Source organism: Python bivittatus, unplaced genomic scaffold (genome assembly GCF_059951505.1).
Source record: "Python bivittatus isolate LINGU-HERP-01145 unplaced genomic scaffold, Pbiv_v1 ctg000330_np1212, whole genome shotgun sequence".
NCBI classification, from domain to species: Eukaryota; Metazoa; Chordata; class Lepidosauria; order Squamata; family Pythonidae; genus Python; species Python bivittatus.
This window is the reverse complement of record NW_028277058.1, coordinates 25,170,343-25,198,126: the sequence shown is the minus strand read 5'-3', so window position 1 is coordinate 25,198,126 and position 27,784 is coordinate 25,170,343. Positions and strand designations below refer to the sequence as shown.

The window sequence follows — 27,784 nt, the reverse complement described above, 5'->3', positions numbered from 1 at the left end:
AAACATACTTTCTTTGCTTGATTTGTCTTAAATTCAAATCAAAGCATGCCTTCTTTAAATACTGAATGACAGATGATATGCTTCACTAAACCCTCACCAGGCCCATCAACAATGCATCCTCTCTACCCTGTTTTTAAAACTGATTTTTTTCCTGCATTCTGATCAATGCTGTCAGGGCACCCCACCATTTATTTTTTCTTCAGTGTTTCTGATAAAGCAGTAGTCTAGAATATTGTCAGAAATTAATATGATGGCTTTCAGTATATAAGAGGAGCAGCCTAACACTGATCAGAGCACTGCTCCTTGTTGCTCCACTCACTCATTAAGTCTTCATGGAAAGAACTTTGCTATGGGAGCTCATCAGGAAACACTTTGCCCCTTGATCTTGAGGCAGATCCCCCCCACCCTTTCTCTGATTTGTTACCATATTTTCCTGGTTGGTTTATCTTTACCTCTTCAATTGCACCTGCTGAAATTCTGTGGCCTGCAACATTTATCACATCATCCACGCGAGACATGACATATAGATAGCCTTCTTCATCCATATACCCTGCATCCATAGTATCATAATAACCCTAGGAAGAAAAGTAGATAAATGAAAAATGCTTCAGAATATTAGACACAATACAGTACTACATATTTGCTCCTTTATTTAAATTAAATAAATCAATGCATTACCAAAGAAGTACCTCATCTGATCTCTAGCATCTATTCTAGATTCCAACCTAGATTTCACGGTACTGTTCATGGAGGTCGACAGAGACACATCACTAGAGTGGCTTCTCCGTAAACCCAATACCTAACATACAGGACCACTGTGCTGTTTACCTTATATGCGATCTTGGTATCAGCACTGTACATTCCAGGGGGAATTGTCTCCCAGTCTGATAAAGACTTTTGGAAGAGGAAGAAAAATATGCATATTTGGAATAATTGAACCTCTTGCATTATACTATTCTAAATATACCTAAATGTGCGTGTGTGTATGTGTGCACATGCATGTGTGAGTTCAGTGGAAGTATTTTTTAACATGTAAAATATTTTAATATAAGATGATATATTTTAGCTAATATTAAACCATTCAGCAAGTTTAAAGATTGAAAATTAAACCTTTCCATAAAGCTAAGAAAAAGTTTCAAGATTCAAAAGCCAAACAGGAAATGTTCTTAGAATGAGTAAAAGGGAGGCAAGGACGGCCACTGAACAAAAATAAAGGGAAAATATACAGCATTTCATTTTTAAATAAATAGTTAATGTATATTATTATATATTTAATCACTTCTTACCGGAAATTTTTGGAAATATAATTCTTTATAAAGCTCTTCATTTTTCCAAAGACCCAAAAAAGCTCCTGGTGGTAAAGGCAACCTGTTGTATTTTTTTTAAAAAAAGGGGGGGAAATATATATATGCATGATACATTAATACAAAAAAATCAAGAATAATGAAAACATGTTCTTCAAGACTCACACTGTTCAGCTTAAACACAGAACACAGAGCAGTATTCCAAAAGCCAGGAGATCACACAGATTTCTCCCTCCAAGTCAGACCAAGAGAATAGGTTTCAGAGAAGGATATCCTATATTTCATTCTACCTCTCACCATCACCACCCCAGCAGGCTCCGAGGCTGCCTTCCTGCCCACTTTGGGCAGAAAACAAAATTGAATCAAACCTTGCTGTAGGCTATGAGAAGGGTTTGGGAGATTTTTTTAAGCCAATCACAAAGTGCAGTGCTTCATCCAGTCCCACTGGTCTTGCGGTTTTGATGGTGTACTCCGACAAAACAATTACGCTCCCCAAGCCAAAAAACATCAGAGCTGAATGTAATTCAGGACATAGCAATACAAAATGGAAAGAACTTAACTGAAATTATAATGCATTATGGTTGTCTTTTTAAATATTTTCATTTGTTCTATTTTATATATAACAAACACACCTGATTTTGGGGTAAAAATACATTCTGAAGTTGTTTGTCCACATGGTAAGATATGAAAACATTTGCCCTGAATGCTTCCTTCATGCAATCCAAACAAGCAAAAGTACAGTATGGGATTTCACTGCATGCAAGGAAGCCAACAAGCCATCATAATCTATGGTTTCAAAACCAAACAGGCTCTTCCACTTTTTTGAAAATCTGGAGTGTGGCCTATAGAACAGCCAGCTACATTGTTCAATAGCTGTCAGTCCTCACAATTAGAGAACCACACAAATCCCAATCATATTCACCAAAATAAACCACACTTTTGGGGGGGGGAGTTATCTCAGTCCAATATATGTATATATACATGATGGCAGCCACCAATGGAAATGAGCTCAGAAGATAAACAAAATTCAGCTCTTTAATGAACAATGAAACATGCTTATTTACCATTTCTAACATGTAAGGATTTTCCATAGCTAAATATATTCAGTAACTTTTCTTCAGGTTAGATTTCCCTAGCCTTCAATCAAACACTCAGAGTCAGAATAGATACTATACAGCAGATTTCCTCTGCTTCAAATTGTTCTTGCTGCATCACATTTCTAGGGTAACTCAGATGTTTCAGGCGATATTTTCTAAAGATTCTTCTGGTCATACTTTAGACGCTTGGCTCTGTTGCCAGTTTAAAACTTTCCATCTTCCGTTTTTTCCAGTCAATAGCTCCAATCTTCAAGTAATTTTCCCAGCATATTTTTCTTGGACTAGAAAACTTACTTCTTTCTCAACATTGAGCACAGGAACCTCCAGCTATCTTCTTTATTCCTCTTCTAACTGACCACTGTTAACTTGATTTCTCCTTCCCACTGCAACTCTAAGGCAACCACAACAGTCTTATCCTTAAGACACAGTATTCATCTTGAGCCATTTCACACAAACAATTATCCTTTATATAGTGGTTAAGAGAAGAGAAACAATCCAAAGATGGTTAGTAGCAGTGATTTTCATTCTCACACTTTGTCAAGAATTATTATCATTTAGAATATAACAATTCAATTTATGATTACAACACCATCACATTAATTACAAAGTGACTTAGAAACTCATTTGAGTTTTTCCAAATAATTCATCAATGTTCCCCAAGAGTTTCCCCCATTATCAGTATTATGATTTCATGATTTGTTAAAAATAAGCTTCTCAAAAAGCCCTTTCAAGAAACAATAAAAGGGTACTCTCAATGACATTGCAAGTTGGATGGAAAGATTAACAAATCAGGTGTTTATTCCCACCTGTACCCCCCCCAAAAAAGACACATTTGAGCTCATGGTACAATCTATGTTAAAATCTAATTCATTACCCAGGCAGAAAGACCATCCACATTACCATGCATTACAGCAACAGGAAACGATTCATACTTTAAACCTCTAAGAGTAAATGTTGCCCACTGTGAAGTGTTATGTAAGTAAATTGATCTAATTTTACAACTCTTGGACCACGGCCCCATGGTTTCTTATTCTATGTACTATTTTCTTCTTTGCTTCTCTCTCTCTGTTTGTCTAGTCAATATTTTCTCTTTAAGATCACTAGAGCTCTCTGTTCCTTTAATCTTTAAGCCATTCTCAGGTGGAAGTCCTTCTCTCATAACTGTCTTCTTTTTCTTCCTACTTAATATCACTTCTTATTCTATCCCATTCTTGGAGATTATATGAAGTTCCAGTCTTAACCCAACTTACGTCTACTGTAGTCCAGTATTTTGTGAACATTTACTTGCAAGTAGCCTTAGCAATTCAAGTGTTTATTCTAGGACATCATGTTCTCAAATGAACAGCAGCCATGGGCTTCATCACCTCAGTCTTTGCCTGTTACAAATTGTATTACTCATATCCTTATGCTGTAAATTGTTTCTTGTAGCTGAAGAAAAAGACACCTTAAACAGAATGATGGAACTTTAAAATGTTAATATTTCTGCTACATATTATAAAGAATTGCTGTGGAGGATGCCAAACCTATACTAAACCTTAACTTCTAACTTCCGTTTAGCAAATTCAGTAGTTTTGTGAATATAATTTTGTATATTTTTATACCATTTCAATACACACATTTAAAAAAGAAAACATTAGAAAATTAAAGCTACCTTGTATGCTTTATTGTAATATATGACTGATAACAAGTTGTGCTTTTGATTTATTTAACTATCCAAAAAGTCCTTGTTAGAGAAGGAAGGGCAATTCCCACTGGTAGCCCTTGATGATTTCCTAGAACTTTTTCCATTTCTGTCCTGCTTTCAGTTTAACTATAAAGTAGGGCTCTCACAGCTAAGAACACAAACATATTCATATGAATTCCAAAAGTTGATATGTAGCACAGCAACATAACAGGTGTTAGATGAATTCCATCTGGTGGCTTGCAACAGATACGCATAAATAAATGGAAAATATAAGAATTTGTGAGGGTATTTTAAAGTAGTTTATCTGGAATTGGTACATAACATCTGCTGAAAGTCAAATAAAGATCCACAGATTTTTCAGTGAAGTTCAGTGAATGTTTCTTATTCTATCTTGGGTCTATTCACCAAATATTTGTGGCTCATCATTGTTAACTTTTCCATGGCATTTAATAAATGAGCTAGTTTGATTATTGTGGCATAAATACAGTAACCTTTGCATATATTAAAAGTATGAAAACTAACATCAAGCAAGTGCACATTCTTCTGACTGGCTTGTGAACTGTTCAGTATATCGATCAAAATGCACTCTCAAATAAATTATGGCTTCTGGATCTATCTTGCTCACAATATACTCTATACTACTTCTTACAAGTACTGTATTATCTTTAAAAATAATACAATTTAATATAATTACTGGTTGTGTTTAACAAACAACTGTAAGACCTAAATATATTTTGCATGTACAGATATAGATATAGATATAGATAGATATAGATATATTCCAGTCAAAATAAGTAATCAAAATATTTTGCATGTTGTGATTAGGAGAAAATCACATTCTCCACCACTGGGAAATGAAATGCTATTATGAAGGTATGAATTTTTCTTATTAATTAACTAAGGTATGTACATATACTACCACTTGATGTAATGATGTCCATGTTTTATATACACTAGTCAAAAAAAATAACATGCAAAGCAGCCATAAATGCTGAGTTTGCAACTTAGGGTTCACCCATTACATTCTACAAAATACTGCAGAATTTTCAGAATATTGTAATGGAAATGCATAAAAAAGGAAAAATGATAGAATGTATCAACTCATGCAGAAATCTAAGAAAGAATAACTGCTTTAATTAGGAGAGAAGCTGTGCTTTCAGGAAGTCCAAAGCACTTCTTAATAACTCTGAAGAATGTGCAGCTCTATAAAAAAATAATCAGCTCCAGCAGTACCTGTAAATCAGCCAAAAAATTCCAAATGACATATTATACACAGCAGAGGTTTAGTGAAATCATAATCAGAAGCAGCAGAAACTGAAAACAGTGGAATGCAGAAAAGAAAACAAGAAGTCCAATCAATGGTTCAACTGTGCACAAGATGTATGGATGGTTAAAACCTTCTAGATTAGAAGATTCTCATCTGCTACACAGAACATAGCATGGTAATACAAAACAGGATTGTGTATTTGTTAGGAAAATAACTGAGGGAGATGACAAATTAGAATTAGAATTAGACAAATTAGAATTAGAAACTAGATTCTCTCCAGGACTTTAAGTCTAATATTTTACTGAGTCTGTGATATCCCTTCACTCATTTTACAAGAGATGTGCAGAACTCAGTGATACAGGATTAGGTCCAAAATAATCCCTTCCCTCTGATTTGATCTGATAGATTCCCAAATGACTCTGGGCAGCTTACATAGGTAAAAAGGAAGAAAACAGATCATGGCAAACAAAGTCAGGACCATGCTGCTCTTGAGGGAGGTGCTTTCTGGAAACAAATCTCCTGAACTGGAAGCAGTTCAAGGTGTCTCAGAGCTTGTTCAGCCTCAAAATACATCTGTTTTCTTCAGAATGCTATATCTGGGACACCATGAACCTCTTTTGGTTCATAAGATTTAATTCTGGAAACTGCCCAACTGTCCCCCAGAATGGCAATGTCCAGAGATTCAGCATAGCCCTGGGGGGCAACAGAACATTCCAGAGTTCTCTGGGACATTCCATTCCTGTATTCATCAGTTATGCACATCCCTACATGTTACACATGAATGGGACCCATTTGTTAAAAATTGTAATAGAACATATCACTGGCAGCAATCAAGGGTTTTCCTGGCTGCTCCAAGTTAAATGTGTTGAGCAATGAAATATAATTTTCTATATGAAATTCCAGTGTTACAAAATTTTAAAAGATCTCTCTAAAAAGGCTAGGGTCAGCACTTTAAGACTGAGACAATAAGAGGCCTAAACACACCATTATCTGAAGGCAAGCACATCACTTATTCATTCCAAAGGTGGAATGGGGAGAAAAAGCAGACACCTGAGGAACAAGGAAATCAGCCAAGAAAGTTGCATAAGATGAACTTTCAAAGTTCTTTCCTCCAGCAACTAGCAAACTATAACAGAGTCGGAAACAAAGCCTCAGCAGAGGATTCTTTCTCCAGGCACACCCTACCCCTTTCTCTCAGACTGGCACTGCATTGTGCGCTGAGGGAATAAGAATGAATGAAAAGAGAGAGAGAGGAGTATGGGCAGGAGTGCATCTGAGAGTATGGGCATCTATCTTGTTAAATCACGAAAGCTTTATCGTTGCTGAAATTCAGTATACTTGCTACTCACTGCACACATTTTAGCTGCCTCTAAATTGAAATCTGAGAATGCTAAAAAGGAGAATTAGGGATAGATACCCCACTGTGTGCAAGTGTGTGTATGTTCTCTGCATAAAATCTCACTGCCTACCCAAGCTGTGCTTCTGGCAAATGCAAGACACTCATTCCAATCTGCTAAGTGAGTTGTATGTTCCACAACATAGCAAGTAGAAAAAGCCAGTGACACATGCCTACTATACTGTAGATGTGAATGGCTGTCCATACGTGGGATAAATATACAAGGGTGATTAAGATTTTTAAGGAAAAATTTGTAACACTAGTTCCTACATAGGCCTATATATGTCCGTTGCATGATCACGGCAGGGCCAGGGATGTAGCCCCACTTCCTTTTAATCATGTGGAGCTGTTTCTGTGCAATTATCAAGATATCAAATTATACAATTCATAACTAAATATTGGAAAAAAACATAATTATGCCCCAAAGAAACAGGTTGAGCTAGCTTATATATAACGTGCTTCACAGAAAACTGTAAGCCCTATTGACTACACTTAATGCATTGTTCATAAGTAAGCAGGAAGGGATTCTGGCCTACAATACTTAAAAGTAATGAAACAAAATATTTTATATGCTAGCTTTAAGCATCTATCTTTAAATCAACACTTAATAGCCTAGATTTTATGATCAGAGGCTACATTTACCTCTAATAATTAATGTTTTTCAGAGTACAGTTCTATCTTTGAGTATATAGGCTTTCTATTTCAATTATGGGGTTTTTTTTCCTTAAATGGAGGTTGTCTTTTCTTGGCAAACAGACATGAACATTGCATCAGATCAACATTACAATATCCTATCAGCAGACCTGATATTGATTAGGGTTAGGGTTAGGGTTATTGATTATTCTTCAACTGTCCACTCTGGATACATTCTCATTCCCTCCATCTTATTATGCTGCTTAGTTGTAAATGTCTGGGAAGTCATGGATTGCTTACTTCACCACAATGTTTCCTAAAGTCTTCACTTTTGCAGGTTGCTTGTTGTCATCCAGAATCTTAACTAAAACAAAAAGGCATCACAAGAAGTCACAAATACAAGGATAATACTTTCCATTTAAATTAAAATAGAAATATTTCAAGGTTAACCAATTTCAGAAAGTTAAATGGAATGAAAGGTGTTGTTTGTTTGTTTCCAAAATTTACAGTCCTGAGTATCTTATATGTAATGAAAGATGAAGAGGAGGTGGAAATGGACAAGATGATATCTATTCCTGGGTTAATAAACATGGGTCATTTGCCATAGTTATGTATGAATTTCTCTTTGCTTCATCATTACTGTTCATGTTATTCAAATAGGAAAAGGGAATATATAATTTTTAAAAGCATTTTCCTCCATCCATCTTTTATATAAACACAGTTAACTATTTTTCAGTTAACTGAATACATCTTATTCATGTCCAAGTGAAACAGCCTGCATTACATTTCAGAATTTTAGCTTTAATTATATTTCAAGAGAAGATATGTCTTGGGGTTTAAAGTGAAACCACAATACTAAATTATGAAACTCCTGTTCAACATCCTTAATTTTGATTGCACATGTTCTATTCTTTCTTTACTTGTCATTCAAAGTAGCAGCAGCTAGTGTCTTTTCATGTCTGGTTCATAAAAGATAGTCTTCCTGATAAAGTAGTTGAACTCTAGCTAAGTTCAACAGAGATTTTCTGAATCATGAAACATATTTATGGAGGCTACCACATGGATACACTGTGAATATGCAAATACCAGCTCAGAGGCTTCTCCATATTAAGATTTCTTGCATGTGTTAGTGCAGATACTACAATAGGCATACAGAAATCCAACAACTATAAAGTATCCTGTTCAGAATATGTCAAGAACACCCATGGAATGCACAGCAGTTGCCACGATTTCATTATAACCAACAAGATCCATTCTCTCAGACAGATCCCCAAGAGGTATCTGAAACTCTGGTCTAACTTGCTATAACGTTTTCCTGGCCCACAAGCAGTTTAATCTCTGTGTGGCAGTTTGTGTATAGATTAAATGTTTGACTTTCATTCATTCTGGCCCATACAATTCAATGCATAAGTGATTCTCTTGGGCATTTGTGCTACAGAACAGAAAGCCACATATGGTGACCTATAGGGGTTGAGATATTCTAAAGACGTCCAAGCAAAAAATGAAGTAATAACAGTCCACATTACAGTGTTGTGCCTTTTTGTCAGAGTGAATACAGGTTACTGCAGCTTTAGGAAACAATTGATCCATGCTACAATCCATAAATATATTCTATGAAGACATATTTGGCAGGGTTTCTTTCAACTTTGAGATATTGCTACAGAACAGGAATGCTGAATTAGTTTAAAAAAAGATCAAAGTTTGGTTGGTTCTGAATTGTCAAAACAGCAACACTTAAGCTTTAAAGATTGTTTACTTGTTCCTTTTTGTCAGGAACTGAGTGGTTAAAAAGAAAGAAACACACACATACACAACACACATTATATTTTAGAAGCATCTACTTTGCAAATTTACCATTGTATCCTGGTACCAATTTTCCTGTCTGTCCTGGAGGAGGTGTTAAAGAGTTTCCTAAGCCAATGCAGGAAGCTGTTATCGGAGAACCTGTTTCTGTAAAAAAAAAAGGGGGGGGGAAATGCTTTTTAAAAGTTTTTGTAACATTATAGAGTTATTTTTATGCGTAAACTAATGGACTTTGAGGTTCACATTAAAAAAAAACTTTAAAATTATTATTATGTGCAATACAACAGGAATACAATTTAACTTACTTAAAGGAACCAATGTAGCACACTTGTTAAAGTGTTGAACTGGCACTGAAGAAACTCAGGTTCAAGTCCCTACTAGAGGATAGAGCTCACTGGTGATGTACAGCCAGTCATTACCTCTCAGCCTAGCTTACTTCACTGAGTATTTCTGGAGATAAAATGAACTGAAGAACACCCAGTCCAGCCCCTTATATGATACTGCTTCTCATGCTAGAATCAGTACAGAAAAGCATGCAAATCCTGTTACCAAATTCACATGGTTTTCAAAGATGACTTCAGTGTATACAATAGTTTTACAATTATTTGTAAATAACCATTCCATTCATGCCTAACCAGAGGCACACCTTCTTAAGCATGTAGGACTTGTTTCCAAATAAGTGTACATATGTGTACAACATAAGTCTTCTACAATAAGGGGTATATCGAGATCATCACAGCAAGGAGACCATACAGAGGAGGAGGGAAAATACAGTGAAAAAAAAATCTTTTCAATTTCCAGAGTTGCTAAGGCCACAGCATTAAGTGGCAAAGGAATGTGTTAGAGAAGTGAGGGATAGTCTTGAAAAAGGCACCTCATGATCAAAAGGGGAAAAAAATGAATAAATGGCAGAAAACTATCTTATATAATGTCAAATCAATCTACTATTCTGGACACTGACCGGCAGCCACTATCCAGAGTTTAAGGCCAGAGTATGATTCTGGGACCTTATGATCCACGTGTACATCACCAGTGTGTTGCTCAGTCTTTTGTTACTACTTTGTTTTTGTCATTTATCTCTGCCATTTCTCTCTGATCTTAATGCACCATCTCAGCTGTTTTAAAGACTTCTCCCTTTTTTGGCAGCTCTGTATCAGTCTTTCCTTCTCCTGTGAAAGCTCTGTCCTATGAAAAGCTAAACTTCCTTCTATTCCCAACATGTTATCATTAAAACAAAACAGAGAGTTAGAGAGAACAGAAAGTTTGAGCTCTTCTCCTACAATCTACATGGATGTGAGTCTGCATGACCAGCCAGCATCAAAGCCATGTGTCTGCAGGCTTATCATAATGTAATTAGGAGCCATCTATTTAAAAGAATAAAATGATACCTTGGAGGCACAAGAACATATCAACAGGTGTAATATCATTAGGAAAAAAAATTTCAAAGCTGCAGAGAGGTCAAATTATAAAATATACAAGTGGTAAATAGATCCCTCTATTATAAAATGGAGGAACAGGCAAGGGTAGGGTTCTATGGATATATGAAGGTATACATCCCACAAATCTATAGACTTGAGCCACATCCCCTTCCACAAGATGGAAGAAATAAAACACTCAGTATCATCCTGAAATGGGTGAATCATAAAAAAATAAAAAAAAAAGAGTTGGGAGATTTAAGGCCTAAGATAGGTCTGAGCCCACCATCCATTTTAGGCATGGTATTTAGGTAATAAGGCAGGAACACAATTCCCTAGAGAAACACTCCTAATTATCCCCTTTTATTGACAAAGGTAAACTTCCTGGGATAAGTCTGGATATGCCTTAGAAGCAACAAGTGGTTTGATGTGGAGTTAGCCCAAAGCACAATACAGTAAACCTGCAAATTAATGAACAGAGCCAAAGATTTTAAAAAATTATATATCTTGAAAGTGAGCCAGGCGATCCCTGCACTGCTGTTTTTCTTTGTTTTTTATTTATTTGATTTGTATCCTGCCTTTATTCTGATCAGCTCAGGGTAATGTACATACCTAATTCTCATCCTCTTATTTTCTCCACAACAGCTACCTCATGAGATGGATTGGGTTGATAGAGAGTGATTGGCCCAAAATCACCCAGCCACCTGGAGGAATATCAAAGGTCAAAGATACCACTTGGAGTATTGAGGCTGGCGTCTATGCATTATGCTGGGCACACAGAGAGTTCTAAACTCTGAACATACCTGCCATAATATAGTATTCTCTTTGTGTTAAAAAAAAAACTGGCAGCCTGTGTTTAAGGTGCAAATTCTGTTTACAGAGTTTTAATCTATTTATTTTATCTAAATCCTGCCCGTTCAGGATTGTTTATGTTGGGGAAATCTAGCATATAGTTTACTAATTATTGACAATAATCTAGCATATAGCTTTCTAATTACTGACAATAAACTGATGGGACGGTAGTTAGCAGCATTCTGCCTATCAATTTCCTTGTATGTTGGAACAGTGATATAATTAAGCCATTCTTTAGGAAATGACAGAGCATTGTTAATAGCAATAAACAGAGGGGCTAGTATGGAAGCCCACCAATCAGGATTTATTTTCAATCATTTTGGCAAAATCATATCTTTACTGGAGCTTTGTCATTTTTCAACTGAGAAACTAGTTTTTATTTCTGATTGTGAAACTGAGAGCTAATTGGGAAAGGCACTGAATAATGAAGGGCCGAGTGAGTCACCACCAAGTGGAGCATCAATTAAACACAAAGATATCTGATCCAACACTAAAGAAATTAGGTTACTGGCACTGAAACTAGGTTTAACAGAAGGATGAAAGAGTAGATGCCAGAATAGATGATCAAATTTATCACTGCTTGTTGGAGCCATGCTATATATTAGGTCTGTGTTTCCAGTTTTATTTTGGCAACGAACCCAGATTTGGAGGAAGGCAGTAGAGGCTTAACTGTCAGATTACTGAAGACCCAATTAGGATAAATTTCAAAGGATGCCAAATAATTGCTCGTTCTAATTAACATATATGAAATTGTAGAAGAATTAAACTTAAGTAAAATCATACAAACATCCCTTGAACTAGGAAGCCATTCCGTGGCTACTAAACCTACCTGAGAAACTGGACTACATAGCAGCAAACTCAAGGAAAGAATGGCTTTTTAATAGAAATCCCATTTGTATATATAACATTATTCTGAGGTGCAGAGGTGATTCTAGGGGATTCCTCCACCTGTTGCAATTCCTTTTGGGAAATACTTTAGAAGGCAGAAAAGCATGTCTAATTTCTCCTTAATGGTTTTTACATTTAGGTATATTACGGAAACAGTATCAGCCATTAAAAGACATTGATTTTCCAGCAAGTCTGTTTGAGAAGGATTTGTTAAGAGGAGACTAGATAACTCATTATTTTTTGAATGATTTGTCTGCTGATTTATAGAGGAGTACTTCTGTAGAGGGAGAACGGTAGACATATACTGGTTGTTTGTAGTTACTGCCTCTGTTCTAGCTCTACTTGTGAGGCAAGTTGAGGCTCGAATTGAAACTTCTGTACTTTCTGGTGTAGAGTCAGATCCATGAGCCAGGACATGAATCCTAAAATTGTGTATTGCATATTCAGAGTTCATTCAAAACCTCTTCTTCTTTTTCCCCATTAGAGATATAAATAAAAAGAAACTATCTAAAAATATCTTAAAAAGGAAGAAAGCTACTAAATTAGTCTAACTAGGTTAAAATTAGATTTAAAACCAGATAAAAATTAAAACAAAATTCTAATTAAAAGGACATAGGGGAAACAGAGAAAAGGAGTCTTATCACACTTCCCTGCTATCATGGGCAAAAATCAGTTTAAACAGGCAGCACTTCAGTATCAGAATGATTTTTTTTAATAATAATTTTATCAAACTTTACAATTAAAAAGAACTAATACAAACTAAAAAAAAATAATATTAAATAGAAAGTACAGAAAAGGAAAAAATAGAAAAATAGAAAAGAAAGAATACAAATATAGTAAAGAAAAAGAAAATACATAAAGAAATGACTTCCCGCTTCATAACAAGTATAAACAATTTTAGTAACTTATCATCTTCTGTTAAAATACAACAAATTATCTCTTCTTTCCATATCTCATCTCTTATCTTAAAAATAAATCTTTAAAGCCTCATTCAGTCCTGGTCAGCAAAAGTCCATTAAGGGTTACCAGAGATAACAACATATCTATTTTAACCTTGATCAAATAAACCAACCTTATATTCCTTTCTTTTACTTTTAACAATCTTCATCTTTAATCCCTTCAAATACTGTCCCAAACTTGATTTCTGTTCATTTTTTCTTTGTCCTGTCTCACAAGATCCTTAAAAACTTTAACAAGACTCTTTTGTAAATATACAAAAGTTATCCAGATCACTCTTTTGGTTCATTATTTGTATATCCCTTTTAATTATTAAAACATCAGCTGGTTTCATTTTCCCACAGGAAGGATTCTTATAATTTCAAAATCTTATTTCAAATCCATCTGGACCCTTAGTCCATTCATAACTTTCCAAAATCAACATCTGAATTACCCTTTTGCTGCTTATTCTAAAAGAAAAGATTTTTTTTTTTTACAAAAAAAAAAATCCTTAAACTTGTATTTAAAACTTCTTTCACTAAGGATTGAAGGAGACTCACCTGGTGCTCTAAAACTTGCCATTGAGAAGGTTCCTAATAGTTAAAAAGCAGTTAAGAAGCAATTTCCAAAAGTGATTAAGAAATGAGGCCCAGCTGAACTTTCCATATAGGCTACATAATGGCTGTGAGCTTCGTTGAAATCCTTTGACTCCCAGCCACTCGACTCACAAGTCAACCACAAAGAAACTGTGGTTCCTGCAGTCTACTCATGAGGAGCAGCTATCCGGGGTACATGTGGGCAATCTCATGATCTCTCCTTCTTCCGGAGAGATTTCACTGGCCAGAATTCACCATCTGGCCATCAATCTCTGCTGCAGTGACATCCCCCGCTCCTTCAGGGATGTCTAGTTCACCATGAATCCTCACCAGAAGTCCCAGTATCAGAACCACTTTGTTACTGAATGGTTCCTTATGAATGTATTTATCCAGTAGGAGAGAACGTGTTTTCAATGCCATCTTAAGATCTGCTACTTTAATATATAAAATCAATGATGGGAAATTCTCATCATTGTTTAAATGAGGCTTTTTGTAAAGTAAAGCTATTTGTGAAATTAGAGTGGGAACAGAAAGGTTACGGGGAGGGAAGAGGAGGAGGAAAAAAGAAGAGGAAAAAAAAAAGTTGCTGTGATTTATACCCACTCTGGCTTCATCTACCACTACTATGTAACCATGAACAAACATGACCCTCAAATGGAAAATGTTTCTCATCCTTTACCTAAATGCTTTGAATGATGGCAGAAACAGATCCAGAAACAGGTTAACTCAATTCACATGTGCTGCCAGATATATCCCAGCAGAAATAACGCAGATGAAAGCAGTTTTTAAGATACTACTTCAAATAAGATTAATTCTACTTCAATAAAAACTTATACCTCCATGAAGACAGGAACAGAGGCACATCTACACAATTTCCTAACTTCATCTACCATTCTTGCAAGATATGTCAGCATGACACAGCCTTCCTTTCATCCCTTGCCCACTGCCAAGGTCAACTGGCAAGTTTTTCTAATCTGATAGAGAAGCAATGTTTTCCATCTTCTCTTAACACAAGCCTTGCTATTTCCATGATGTGTGATGGCAGGGCCTGGAATGTACCCTGCTCCTATCAATTGCTTTTGGCTGCAGCAGGCAAACCTGTTACCACGGTAGCCAACTTTTCTCCATGGCCTTTTTGTTTTCTCCTACTGGACTGACATGGTGCCAAAAGAGGAAAAGGAGCACCAACATCACTAGAGAAAATTATAGCCCAAGCCTTCTGAGTGCTTGGTATGGCTATTGCTAGAAAAGTAGGTCAGGGCCTCTCTAAATACTTCGAGAGTAATACTTAGAGAGGCACTGCTCTACCTACATTAGTAACAGCAACAATAAGACCACCAAAGAACAAAGCAGGCTTGGACCTTTCTAAAGCAAACTGTGAAGGTTTCACTACAACTATCTGTCAAAATTTGCCTCCTCCCCTAGCACCAGCCCATTTTAATGGCAGTGACTAATGAATGTTTTGGGAAATCCACCAGTAGCTGAACTTTAATCTGTCCTGCAGTAAACTCCACAATCACTCACTGGCCTTGTTATCAAGGCAGAGTAGAGACCAACTGTGTAGGCAGAGCAAATTTAAGCTGGCATATCTTTGTGCAGCCTCAGCCTGGAGCAAACCATGTTAAATCAACTGTCTGAAAGTAGGGCAAACGAAGACGAAACAAGCCATAAAAGAAATGTATAAAAAGGTAGAGTCCAATCAGAAGCAAACAGATCCTAGATCCAGTTCTTTCCCAAAATATGTAGAAGTAACCAAGGTAGTCCTTAGCCTCTGAGGTAAAGAGGGAAATGAGGCATACTGAAAATCATTCTATTGGATTAAGCCTGAGAACAAAACTCCAGGCTTAGAACATTCTTCAGCACATGAGCTACAAAGCAGGGATGCTCAGCATCTTCCCAGAATTTGGGGTGCAGTGTCCAAGCATACTGAAGATCACCTGAGAGTGTACAGATGAAACATTTTGGATTTAAGCTGCCATGCTATATTAATTAAAATATGAATGACTTTGATAGAGAAAATGACACACAGTTGTCTGGACACACAGACAACTGAATTTGTTATACTATAAGATAATGTAGTCAAGGAAAAAAAAATGAGTTCAAATATTGCAGAACAGCCAAACTAGTTATATAGTACCTATTATTATGATCCTGCCATAGGTAAACTAACCATATGCTTAATTTTCTCAAGTTAATTAAATTATATTGGGACCTTACAATGTTAAACTTTGGCTCAATATTGCACATTTCTTTCATTATTAAGCTTTAAGAAAGCATTACAGGAGACAGTTGCAAAAAATAAACAGACTGAATCACTTTTAAAAAGTACTATCATTCATTCTTCCAAGTAGATGACTTCTTGTATTGGCTCTGCAGAAGACTGGTGAATAGTTAGTGGTGTGGACAAGTTTTTCCCTTTGAAAATACAAGATATGTCATGCAGAAAGGGTTATTTAGCCAGCCAAGGACTTTATATGTAACTTGGCAAGCTTTGCATTACAAATTCCTCTACACAGGAACTCAGAAGTCATTCAGCATATTTTGCAGATTCCATTATTGTTAATCACTCTTGTTTTACCCCATATTTGTATCCTTGCTTGTAACTATTATGATAAAAGAGGACAGAGCCAGCTCCCTAATCTAACAGCTGCCAAGGAACAATAACTGCCTAAGAACAATGTTCTCATAAGCAAAGGTCACTCACCGGGGTTCGCAAGAGATATATCATTAAGCAACCTGCAGGTGCTCTCTGCTAGGCACCTGGTCTTCCTTAAAAACATTCTTGGCAGAGATTCCACTATCTAAAGCAGGGTTTTTCAACCTTGGCTACTTTAAGATGTGTGGACTTCAACTCCCAGAATTCCCCAACCAGCATGGCTGGCTGGGTAATTCTGGGAGTTGAAGTCCACACATCTTAAAGTTGCTAATGTTGAGAAAGGCTGATCTGAAGTTATGATCAAGTCCCTGATAAGAGGTGCTACCAAGCCATCTCCAAGTATTACTGTCTATACTTCCTGTCTCTTAAGAAAACTATTGAAAGGTGGCAAAGGCCCCTAAACAGTTTGAACCTCAACATACACCCAAAGTCCCAGGAAGGTGCTGTGCAACTGCCAGCTCCAAAAGATCAATCCACTGCCATTCTTGGGGTTCCTGGCATGCTGAAGGGATGTGGATTGTTAAATCTTTCTCTGTTAACATTCTTATATTTATTCAATAAAATCCTTTTTGGCATTTCACTCCAGTTTGAGCCTACTGAATCCTAAAGAACTTACTGGCTCCCGACTGGCCACCGGATTGCAAACACGTTACTTTAGGAATCTTGTGGCTAATACATATGTGAAGATTTCTTGCAAAAAGACACAATGTTCTGAACAGAGAAAATGCTTTTTAAAGCTACAATATATAATAAGCAACAAACTTGATCTGCCACATGGACACAGATTTCAGACTCTGTGTGTGTGTGTGTAATTAATTGTCCAATATATGTAGTTTCAGTGATTAAAAACACTCAAGTTTCATTCCTTGTATTAAAATAATTCCCAGTAGGAAAACACTTGCCCATCTCCACATAACATAATCCCTGAGCATGTGTGCAGTTACATGGGTTAGGGCCAGCAGTGCTCTTTAGAGCCAAAAAAAAAAAAAAAAGCTGTGTGCTTGGAAGTTAATATCCAGCAGAAGTCCCTAAACTGAATGAAACATATGAAACTGTAGCAGAGGAAGGGTAAACCAAAGGAACATCTGTTACCTAGATTACTGAATCTGTTCTTAATGGTAGCTAATCTAGAAGAATATTGCAGAACACCAGTTTTAAGAATCTGTCATCATATTTCTATTAATTAAACTAGACAAATCTATATCCATAAGAATAATGGCAAACAAGGTATTTCATCTTGCTTTCCACCCTATTGCCAACCATAAAATGTGGATAAACCTTCATACAGTGAGGGACATCATCTGAACTATGTACTTCTTAAAATTCAGAAAGCTGAAATGATCATTTTACTTATTTTGTTTCTCCTTTTGAAAGAGAAACTTTTCTTTCACAGCACATCCTCAGGAGGGAGAAGAAAGCACAAGGATCTTGATTGCAGCTGTACTTTGGAAAGGAGAAGATAAACACGCAGAACCTGTTAAGGCAGAGTGGCGGAAACAACTGGAAGACTACTACCAGTATTCCTTACTGCAGTATGTATCAGCATATCACAGTATTTTAATAAAAATCATGATTTTTTTTCCCTAGTTTGTACAGAATCAAAGCATCTTATTCATTTCCACTGCTAAGGTACTTACAACTGATGTTCAGTTGACAATAGACACAGACAAATAACACAAAAAAATGCATATATTAGTGCTAAACATTAACAATTTAACTGCTTCCAAAAAAACATTATGGTCATGCTTTAATGTCAGTAACCCAGTACAGACAGAAGAGAACAATCAGACAGCTACTATTTTAAATATGTAAAAAACCATCTACAGCAGGGATTAGTGTTTTATAATCTGCTTCATGTTCTTTCTCCAGGAAAAGATCCATCAGGGCTGCCTTAAATCTAGCAAAGGATTACTCTTTCTATAAAGGAAATTCATGGAGCTTAACTCTCAGTTCCCTATTCACAAACCATCAGTAAAAACATCTACCTTACCCTAATGAAGACTCTAGTCACAGAACGAGGGAAAAGGCCGTTGCTAGGCAACAGAAATGACATCAGCAACCTGTAACATTTTCATAGAAATAAACTAATGGCAGTCAGAGCTTCTCTCATTTATGCAAATGAGATTTGAAAAACTGCCCCACCATCTCGCTTTCTTTTAGCGCACCTTAAAATTACTTTGAGATTAGATCCATGTCTGAACTTGGATTAGTATTCCTTTTACTGCAGTCAGTGCACTTGCACAAGGGAAGGAAGGAGCATGAAAAGAAACAGTGGATTCATGCTTAACACATGCAATTTCAGAATAAAGTGAAATGCCACCCATATGCAGTTCCAAAAGCAGAAGAAGAGAGAAAATGCAGGTGGGAATATCTTCAGAGGGATCAGGCTGGGGCTACCAAGAGAGTTGTCAAAATCGGGGAGGGGGGGACATGTAACTTTCTAATTTTGACAGCACTTTGAAAAATGGCTAAATGCTGATTCCCAGGTAAGATTTTTATCATTGCTACTAAAAATATCAAAAGGAAGGAAGGAAAAGGTAGAAATGTGCAGTATTGTTTTCAAAACATTCTGTCATCTCTCACTGAATAAATTCCATCTTTTCCTCTGGGCAATTTTTTGTAGAGTAATGAAAACCACTAAGAGTCCTACCATTTCCATAATGCTTCCTCAAATCCTTATTTAGCAAAAGCTTTTCATCACTTTTATCTTTAAAGTAGGACTCAGGCTAGTATACTAGTCTCTGTGTTATTAGTGGATATGCTAACGAAACTCCTTTTTTTTTCTTCTGTATTACATATGATAGTAAGCGTCCACATATATAAATGTACATATCCTTTGTATGTATGTATGTATGTATGTATGTATGTATTTATTTATTTATTTATTTCCATTTTATTCAATTTGTACACTGCCTGATCCCAGTCTGAACACCAGTTTGACTTGGCTATTCCTGACTGCTAGCTACATTTAAGAATTTGAACTAATTAATCTCTACTTAATTAGTTCACATTCTTAAACATCTCTACTTAATTATGTGTAATCTCACTTAATCCTCCACTTAGTGACACCACACATAAATCTCTTCATGTCCTCTGCTCTATGAAAAAAATCCCTAGTTCTGCCATTTGGACATACATTCTTCTGTATGTGTGAATGCCAGCTACAGCTCCTACAGAGACTTGGGCTTTAATATAATAGGTAACTCTTTGAACTGTGTTGTGTTTTAATCCTGGTAAGTTTGTTTTGCACTACTGTCCTCTATAAACTGTCCTGCTAACAATATATTGAGAAATGGTATAAAATTAGATACAGTGACCAATAATAATGGGCATAGGAGTAAGAAAACTTTGACTTAACTGAAGGGAAGGAAGAACTTTAATACACTGAGGAACTATAGAGAATATAATGTCTATTTACGGGGATCATTAGATATCTTAGATGACTCTAAAGACAGTTGTTGTAGCTAATCTATTTAGCAGGTTTCCAATACTTTGAAGAACTGTCACAGGAAAGAGAGTGTGGATTTATTCTCTATAATGCCTGAGGACAGGACAAGAACCAATGGGTGAAAGCTTTAGAGAAATCCAAACTTAAAACAAGGATGAATTTTTTGACCATGAGAACTATTAAACAGTGGAACAGTGTGCTTCCTCGAGTCATGGGTGCTTCATTATTGGAGATTTTCAAACAAAGATTGGACAGCTATGTGTTTGGGATGGTCTGAGTATTCCTGCCCTGGGCAGGGGTTTGGAGCCCCTTTCAATCCTATTCTATAAACTGAGAGTAACCAGATGGAGCAGAGGGACTCCACACAGCCCATTCGAGACATAAATGGCACTTCAGCTGCTACCCAGTTCCATCATGTTTGTTGCTCAGAGAGATTACAGCAACTTCTCCATGAAGCCAATCTCACAGAGACTCTCAGTCATTTCTCAGTAGTGAGATGCAGCATATTCTAGCATCACTCAGCCATCAATGTGACAACATAAAGCTTGTCTTCATTACTGTTATATCAACACTCTGGTCAGTGAAGATAGATAAATATCTAGTAAATAAATGGCTGGAGTTTTTTCAAATTGAGCTGGCTTTTCAAGCTGAAGCAAAGTAACAGCTGCAACCATGGCTGTCTAGCCTCCATATTTTTCCCAACAAAGCTATTCAAAACACTAATGATTCAAGGCATGAGCAAAGCTGCATCACTTCTCTGTTCTCATGGTGTTCAAGCTCATGGCAATATTGGAACCAAAGGCAAAGGATAGTGAACTTCTCTCTGCAGTCCCTCAAATAATCCAAAGGGCTATTGATGGGTGGGGTTAGATAAGGGACATGTCACTGGCATCAGAAGATTCATTCTTCAGACATGCTTTCTCCAAGGCCAATGCTGTCCCCATTTCAAACTACTTTTTTTCAGATACCTACAGTATCAGACTATTTTCTCCCAACATTTGCTACCAGTTTGAGGTTTAGTTCATGTGCAGCTCTTGCTTACAACTGAACTGACAGTAAAACCCTTTTTTCCTGTTGTTTAATTTCTTATACATCTGGAGTTCTCATACTGGTACATTTCAACCATATTCCTTCCCACTTTATATACAGAGAAGAAAAATATTTTTCTAATAGATAAGTGTACATCAATCTTTCATTCTCCCAAGACAACAGTAGCCAGATAATTCATGACTCTTACATAAACACAATAACTCAAGGCAATAACAGGTACAGATATAGTAAAAGAAACCAAAAGAAAGTGGGAAGACAATACAGTAGCCATAAGAAGGAATCCAAATTATGTAGAAATACAAACATGTTTAAGGAGTCCTACATGTTAACTAATTTGAAACACAAACTTCAGTCAGAAAAGAGGTAGAATTGGTTTTTTTGTGTGTGTGCATTTGTTTTCAGATAGTGATAATCAACTCACCAGTTTGCCACCAATGATCCAAAACTGGTACCTTGAAAATTCTTTTGCACCATTCTAACGTATCCACATCACAGCGTTCACCAGCTACAAATAATGTTCGGAACCTACATTAAATAGGATTATTTTCAATATTACTCTCCTACAAAGAAATAAAAACAACTAACAATAGATGCAGTTATGTATGGTTTTGCTTCCCACTCATGGAAGAGTTATAAAGCAGGGGTATTTCTTTTTTTTTTTTTCACATTTTACATTTGAATGTTGTGCCAGCAGTGAGGGCAGGACAAAATCCCAAATTAATTTCATTCCATTAAATTTTCAGGTAATGAAAAATAAATCTAGTGAATTTCTTTACTAACAATTATGTTCTTAATGATTCTGTCACATTAAGAATTACGATTTGTAACAATTTTGGGAGGTTTCTGAGTTCATAAATAAGATTTTTGAGGATCACTTGTAACCCTGGGGCCTCAGATTCTCTATGTTAAAAGGATTTCCAAATGGGTAATTGTGCTAGTTTACTGCAGCAAAAGGACCTGTGGCATCTTAAACAAATGCATTTTAGCATAATGTCTGTAGACTAATTGACTCTTCATTGTTTGTTCAAGGATTATTACATTTTCTTTTGCACAGCGAACACCTACTTTTCAAATAGCTTGTGGCATGCGCTGCTGGAACAAGAACTTCTGCAAGTCCTCATCTACCACTACACATCCGCAGCACATTTTTAGTGTAGATGTGGAGAGCAGAAGGAATGGCCTTGCAGAAGATGAGGAAAGAGCTGCTACCAAGGCAATGATCAGATAAAAGGGGCCTGAGCCAAGACAGTAAAGTGAATAAACATCTCAGACAGACCCCTCCCCAGTTCACACAAAGATAAAGGGAAGGAAGGGGAAGTCCATTCAGACTTACACATTTCTGTTACTGTTACAATAAAAGTCATACTGATTTACAGTAGATCTGGGCAACAAGTAAATCTGGTACAAACCTGTATAGGTTTGACAGGTAGAGTAAGGAAATTAACTTGAATACTAGGGATCTGGTTCAACAGGTCGGTAGTGGGTGGAAGTTAGAATCAGAGGTAGTAGAACCTTCAAATACTAGGTACACAGAAGAAGAAATAGAGGACTTCTTGGCTGACAACATGATATCCAGAAGAAAATCAGAATAGATGACCTCCCAGAATGGAGGGGTTAAAAGAGTAGAGAGGGAACAAACAAAAGTTAGACACATTCATTAGGAAAAGAAAAAAGCTGTTGTGTTGTGTGGGTAAAAGACAGACACACATACACAGACAGATACACACAAAAGAGAGGAGCAGAAGAAATTTATCCTGAAGAGCAATAGCTAGTAAAAGGAAATGGTTATACGAGGCAGCCTGGAGAGATAAAGGGAATAAGGGGCAATGTTTCTTTCTTTGTAGCAATGTGCCCTGTAGAGATGTGCTGAGATAATCTTGAAGAAAGTATGCAGGAACAGTTAATGGGAAGTAAGAGACAACTCAGTCCTGGGAAAGGAAAACACATGAAAAACTCAGAATAACTCCACCTTGATTCTGCCTGGTATAAGAGGGTGCAAAGGGAAACTCTGGCAGGCTTTCTAGTCTCTATTATTATACCCTACAACAGTGTTGTCCAAACTTGGCCACTTTAAGATGAGTGGACTTCAACTCCCAGAATTCCCCAGCCAGCCATGAAGTCCACTCATCTTAAAGTGGCCAAGTTTGGACAACACCTCCCTACAACAATAACGTGGCATTCCTGTAATCTCTGTACTGCTCTACCTCAAAGGGCTCACAACTCCCTGCAGCCACACGATGCTGTGATTAAGTGCATGGGATTCAGATTAGTTAGCACAGTCAGCCAGTGCGGGGAGATAGAGGCTGTGTCACGTTTCAGGCTGTCAAGCAAGGGAATCGCCCAGTGGATGGGGATGGGCTGACTGTTGCTTCCAGAGCCAAGAGGCAGACAGGATTTAGACTGGCCAGTGGGGAAGATCCAGGGGGATCAAGCAGCCAAGAGAAGAATGAGACGACTCCACAAGACTTCTGCAACAGCAGTTGTGGCTATGAGCATCTTTATTATGAGAGCAGGGAGAGGAGTTTAAGTGGGCACTCTGCTTTTGAAATGTACTGCTCAGGAGAGCGTTCAGTCTATTGAGGGAAGATGAACTGCTATTTCTGGGCAAGCCTCTCATTCCCACTGAACTCAGTAACTGCTGTTTCAAGTCATCCTCGTCCCTGTGTAATACTGCCTAAATAGCTATATGGCTATTGTTTTGTTAATGCAAGTAGTAAATTTGTCTTCTGTTCATAACTTAGAGGTTTATATTTTTCTTATGGGTGTCTCAGGAGGGAAGGAAGAAATCACCCTTTACAGCCCTCCTGCTGACTAGAAGAGTAGACAGCAGATTTGTTTAAAGTGAACTGGACAGAAACTGATCCTGCTGAGAGATCTCCTGGGGAATCAGATTCTTAAACTCAGAACCAGCTACTGTGCCAAAACAGGAATACAGCAGTAAAGTGGATTATCTCAGAAGATAATTACCCTGTTCAATTAAAAATACAAGATCATCATCCAGTTCTGTCTATTGTAAAGATAGAAGTATAGAAAATAACACTTCCTCACAAACAAATTCTACTCTGGTAGAATTTCAGGAGCTAAATAATATGAATAGGCCTAACAATAATAAGAAGTGCCAGTATTATAAAATAGTGTTTGCTAATGACAAAGAGAATTAAGTTACAAGGTACAGTAACTGAAGATATCTGACAACATCTTTCAAATAAAATACCTGAATAAAAGAGATGAGGGTAGAAGTGCATCTGCAATTTAACAACCACAGATAAGTATTTGGAGTAAATAAACACAGAACAAGTTTAATGAGATCAATGCCACATTCAGATAGTGTTGTTCCTGCTGCCCTAGTTTATAGAGCATATGTATTAAACCCATTTGTCCAACCTGTGAAGGCTAATTTGAATGTTATTTCTGTTTTCTAGGGCTTTTGCTATCACACCCAATTTTACATCATTGCAAATATGATGAACAGAGGGACCCAAATTCACCTTGTCAGATTGTACTGTTTCCCCAGGACAGCCTCAGGGTCCTGTTGACGGATTGCTCTAATTGCAGTTGGTGCAGTAAAAAGGGCAGCTACTCCATATTCTGCCAGCACACGGAAATAAGCACCTGCATCTGGAGTTCCTACAGGTTTTCCCTATAAAGAGATTTGTTTTAAAAATGTAATTGCGTAAAAAAATATTCCACAATTCTTTCACAGTTTAAGGGCTCATTTCGACAATGACATCAACTTGTCAGCAGAATGCTGAAGCAATGACTAAAATGCGTGCAAACATGAGGAAATTATTCATATGTTCCAACATTAGTGTCTCAGAGCTGTCTGGTGATGCACTGAATAAATTACTGAGGTACAAGAGGAACTTAACATGTCTTGCATGTACTGCATCAAATTGTTACTAGGTAATTATTAATACATTGCATATGCATCTCAGCATGTACAAAAACAAGCAGACCTTGTCTGGACTTGGAGTAGAGTCAAGTCTGGTTACCACTGGGGATGTGAGACTACTTGAGAATCCCAGGATTATAGGCTAAACTAAACCCCTTCCAAATTATTATCAAGAAAACTCCATGGACGTATCCATGAAAATTATCAAAACTGAGCTCAACTCAGAGACCTCACTTATTCCATCTCCATCTCTCTCTCTCTCTCTCTCTCTCATTCAAAGTGGTGATTTGGGTTTTGGTTGTTTTATGTTCACAACAATCCTCTAATGTTGATGAACATGTCAGGTATGGGCAGACTTTTAGTCAATGGAGACTGGACATTTTTTTGTTAAAGTGAGGACCATGGTGGATGGGATGATGCAAAGTGAGTGAGGCCCCATTTCACACCTGTGGCACACCTGAGTTGGGGGGAGGGGACTTTTTCTATGAGTGAATTTTTTGTTCCTTTTAACTATACAAAACTTTTTCAGGGCCTAGTTTGACTTTGGGAGTATTTTCTGTCTCAAAACTAACCTTTTAAAACCCTGAACAACTTAGTGCTAGTATATTTCAAGAAAAGTCACTGTCTTATTAACCTGCCTGGGCCTTGCAGGCATCTTTGGTGAGATTCCTCCCAATTGGCTATAGGCAGAGGGCCTTTAAGGTTGTGAGGCCCACTGATGGAATATCCTACTGGGGAGGCATGCCTGATACCCACAACATCCCACATACTTCCAGAGTTTCTCTATAGTTTTAGTCCAACCTTCTAATTAACAAAAGCTGTAAGATGTAGAAGAACAAACTGTGCATTCAAGCCACCCTAATTTTGTCAATGTTACTAGTGATAGTAACCCTACAAGATTGGTCATTTGCTGATACAGCTTGCTAGCCAGTCTGAACTCATGATGGAAACAGAATAGAGATTATTTTTATATGTTTAAAAAACAATATCTGAAACTGCAGTATGAAATTGGTTTGTTCTCACTACTTAGAAGTTTAAACCAAACATAGTTCTCCAGAGAAATCAGAGGAAATCAGAGAAATCAGAGGAAAAGGCTTCCAATCTTCTCCTCTAGTATTTAGAGAAGTGGAAAGAGAAACATGCAAACTCCAGGCTCATTGTAGCTTGCTCACATAGTGGGAAACTATGATTTTCCTAGGCTAACATAAGCTGCAAAACAAATGAGAAGGCTCTCCAAATTCTGTTTCTCCAAGATAGAGCCTTCCTAACCACTTAACAACCAGCCATTCCTTGTGCAACTACTCAAAAGTAGAATTAGTACTCGAAAGTAGTAATAGTGAACATATGTTAATTAATAGAAGAGTTGTATGTGTCTGTTTAGGTTGACTACTTTGCTGAACAGCAACTCAAATGTATTAAATAATGAACATTTTAAAAAATAATCACCTCGTATAAAACTGTTGTATTCCCATGCAGAAGAGGTCCATAGCAAATGTAAGAATGACCAACCACCCAGCCTAAATCAGATGCAGCCCACCAGACCTAAAATGAGATATAAAATGTATTAAAATGCAGGCACTGATTTTCTTAATTGAAACATATTATATAAATTGAAATTACCTCTTTAGACTTAAGACCATATATAGCTGACATGGTCCAGTTTAGCATAACTGCATAGCCACCTGTTGGTCTGACAACACCCTAAGTGAAAGAAATTTGAAATTTAAATAATTCATAAAATCATATACAAATAATTTCTTGCAGGAAATTAATATTGCTTTCCTTAATTTTTAGGAGTCTTTCAGAATTTCAAGCATAAGTTATAAGATGCATAAATATGTTCTTTATTCAGAATCTAGTGTTACATATATCCTATCATGGCAAGAGAAAAATTGTGATTCTGCAATTCAGCTAATCCAATACATTTATTTAAAGCATGGTGAACATTCTGCAGTCCTCCAGACACTCCTAAACTTCAACAAGGTCATAATAGATGGACTTATAGTTCAACAACATGTGGAAGGGCACAGGGTTTCCATCACTTTTTTAGAGCATGAATAGATATAAGAACTTTCAGGTAACTGATAGAAAACAAGCTGTTCTTAGTCTAGCTACTACAAAATACAGTTAGAATTTCAGAGATGGGTAGCTTCCATCTTCTAATCCACATCATCTTTCTGTAAAAACAGTACAGGCTGGAAAACCCACACATTTGAATTGGCATAGTCACCATTTCTGATATTTTATAGATTAAAAAATCTTTTGGAGGGACATTTTCTGATCCAATTGATTGTTCAGTTCAATGTGCATGAGAGGCAGAAAAGGGATGCAGCTCAGTGCAATGAGACAGATGCTGCTTCCACTCAAATGGCCCCTTCTAACTTCAAAGAGGCCACACCAACGCAACCTAACTAGCTTGGCCATTGCTGGCTTAGCAGCTCCTCCCAGATCCAGAGAAACTGCTACAATGGCTTAATAAGCCTGACCAAACCCAGAACAACACTGGAGAAGACCAGGTCAGTCTTGCTTAAGCACAGGCTGGACTCTGGCTTGAAGAAGCTGGCCTTCCCTGCCCTGGAGCAGCACATCCCACCACCTGGTTCCTTCCCTCCCCCAAGAATTTAGAATAGCATGGACAACCTGGCCTGGCAACATCCAGCTACCCTTACAAATCCTCACGGTCAACTGGCAAAGCTGCAGCTGAGTGGCCTGACTGGCCCTGCTCCATCACAAATGTGGGTCTGCAGCTGGCTAGCTTGACCACATCCAGCTTCTTAAGGGATCTGTGTCTATAACTGCTCCACTAGCCGCACCTTAGCCCTTAGCACAATGGGATGGGTTAGCTGAGGGGAAAGTGTAGATGAGCA

At 37.1% G+C, this 27,784-nt stretch overlaps 1 protein-coding gene across 1 annotated transcript in view; it reads right to left on the bottom strand.

Moving 5' to 3' along the window:
* Positions 1–27,784, bottom strand: part of ACSS3 (acyl-CoA synthetase short chain family member 3) — a 56,788-nt gene that overhangs the window by 9,440 nt on the left and 19,564 nt on the right. Inside the window, exons 6-13 of the mRNA XM_007440436.3 lie at positions 26,538–26,618; positions 26,364–26,459; positions 24,514–24,665; positions 21,447–21,550; positions 9,236–9,331; positions 7,682–7,745; positions 1,287–1,368; positions 453–575 (exon numbers count right to left, since the gene is read on the bottom strand). Coding sequence (XP_007440498.1) covers positions 453–575; positions 1,287–1,368; positions 7,682–7,745; positions 9,236–9,331; positions 21,447–21,550; positions 24,514–24,665; positions 26,364–26,459; positions 26,538–26,618 — 798 coding nt within the window. The remainder of the gene's footprint in view (positions 1–452; positions 576–1,286; positions 1,369–7,681; positions 7,746–9,235; positions 9,332–21,446; positions 21,551–24,513; positions 24,666–26,363; positions 26,460–26,537; positions 26,619–27,784) is intronic.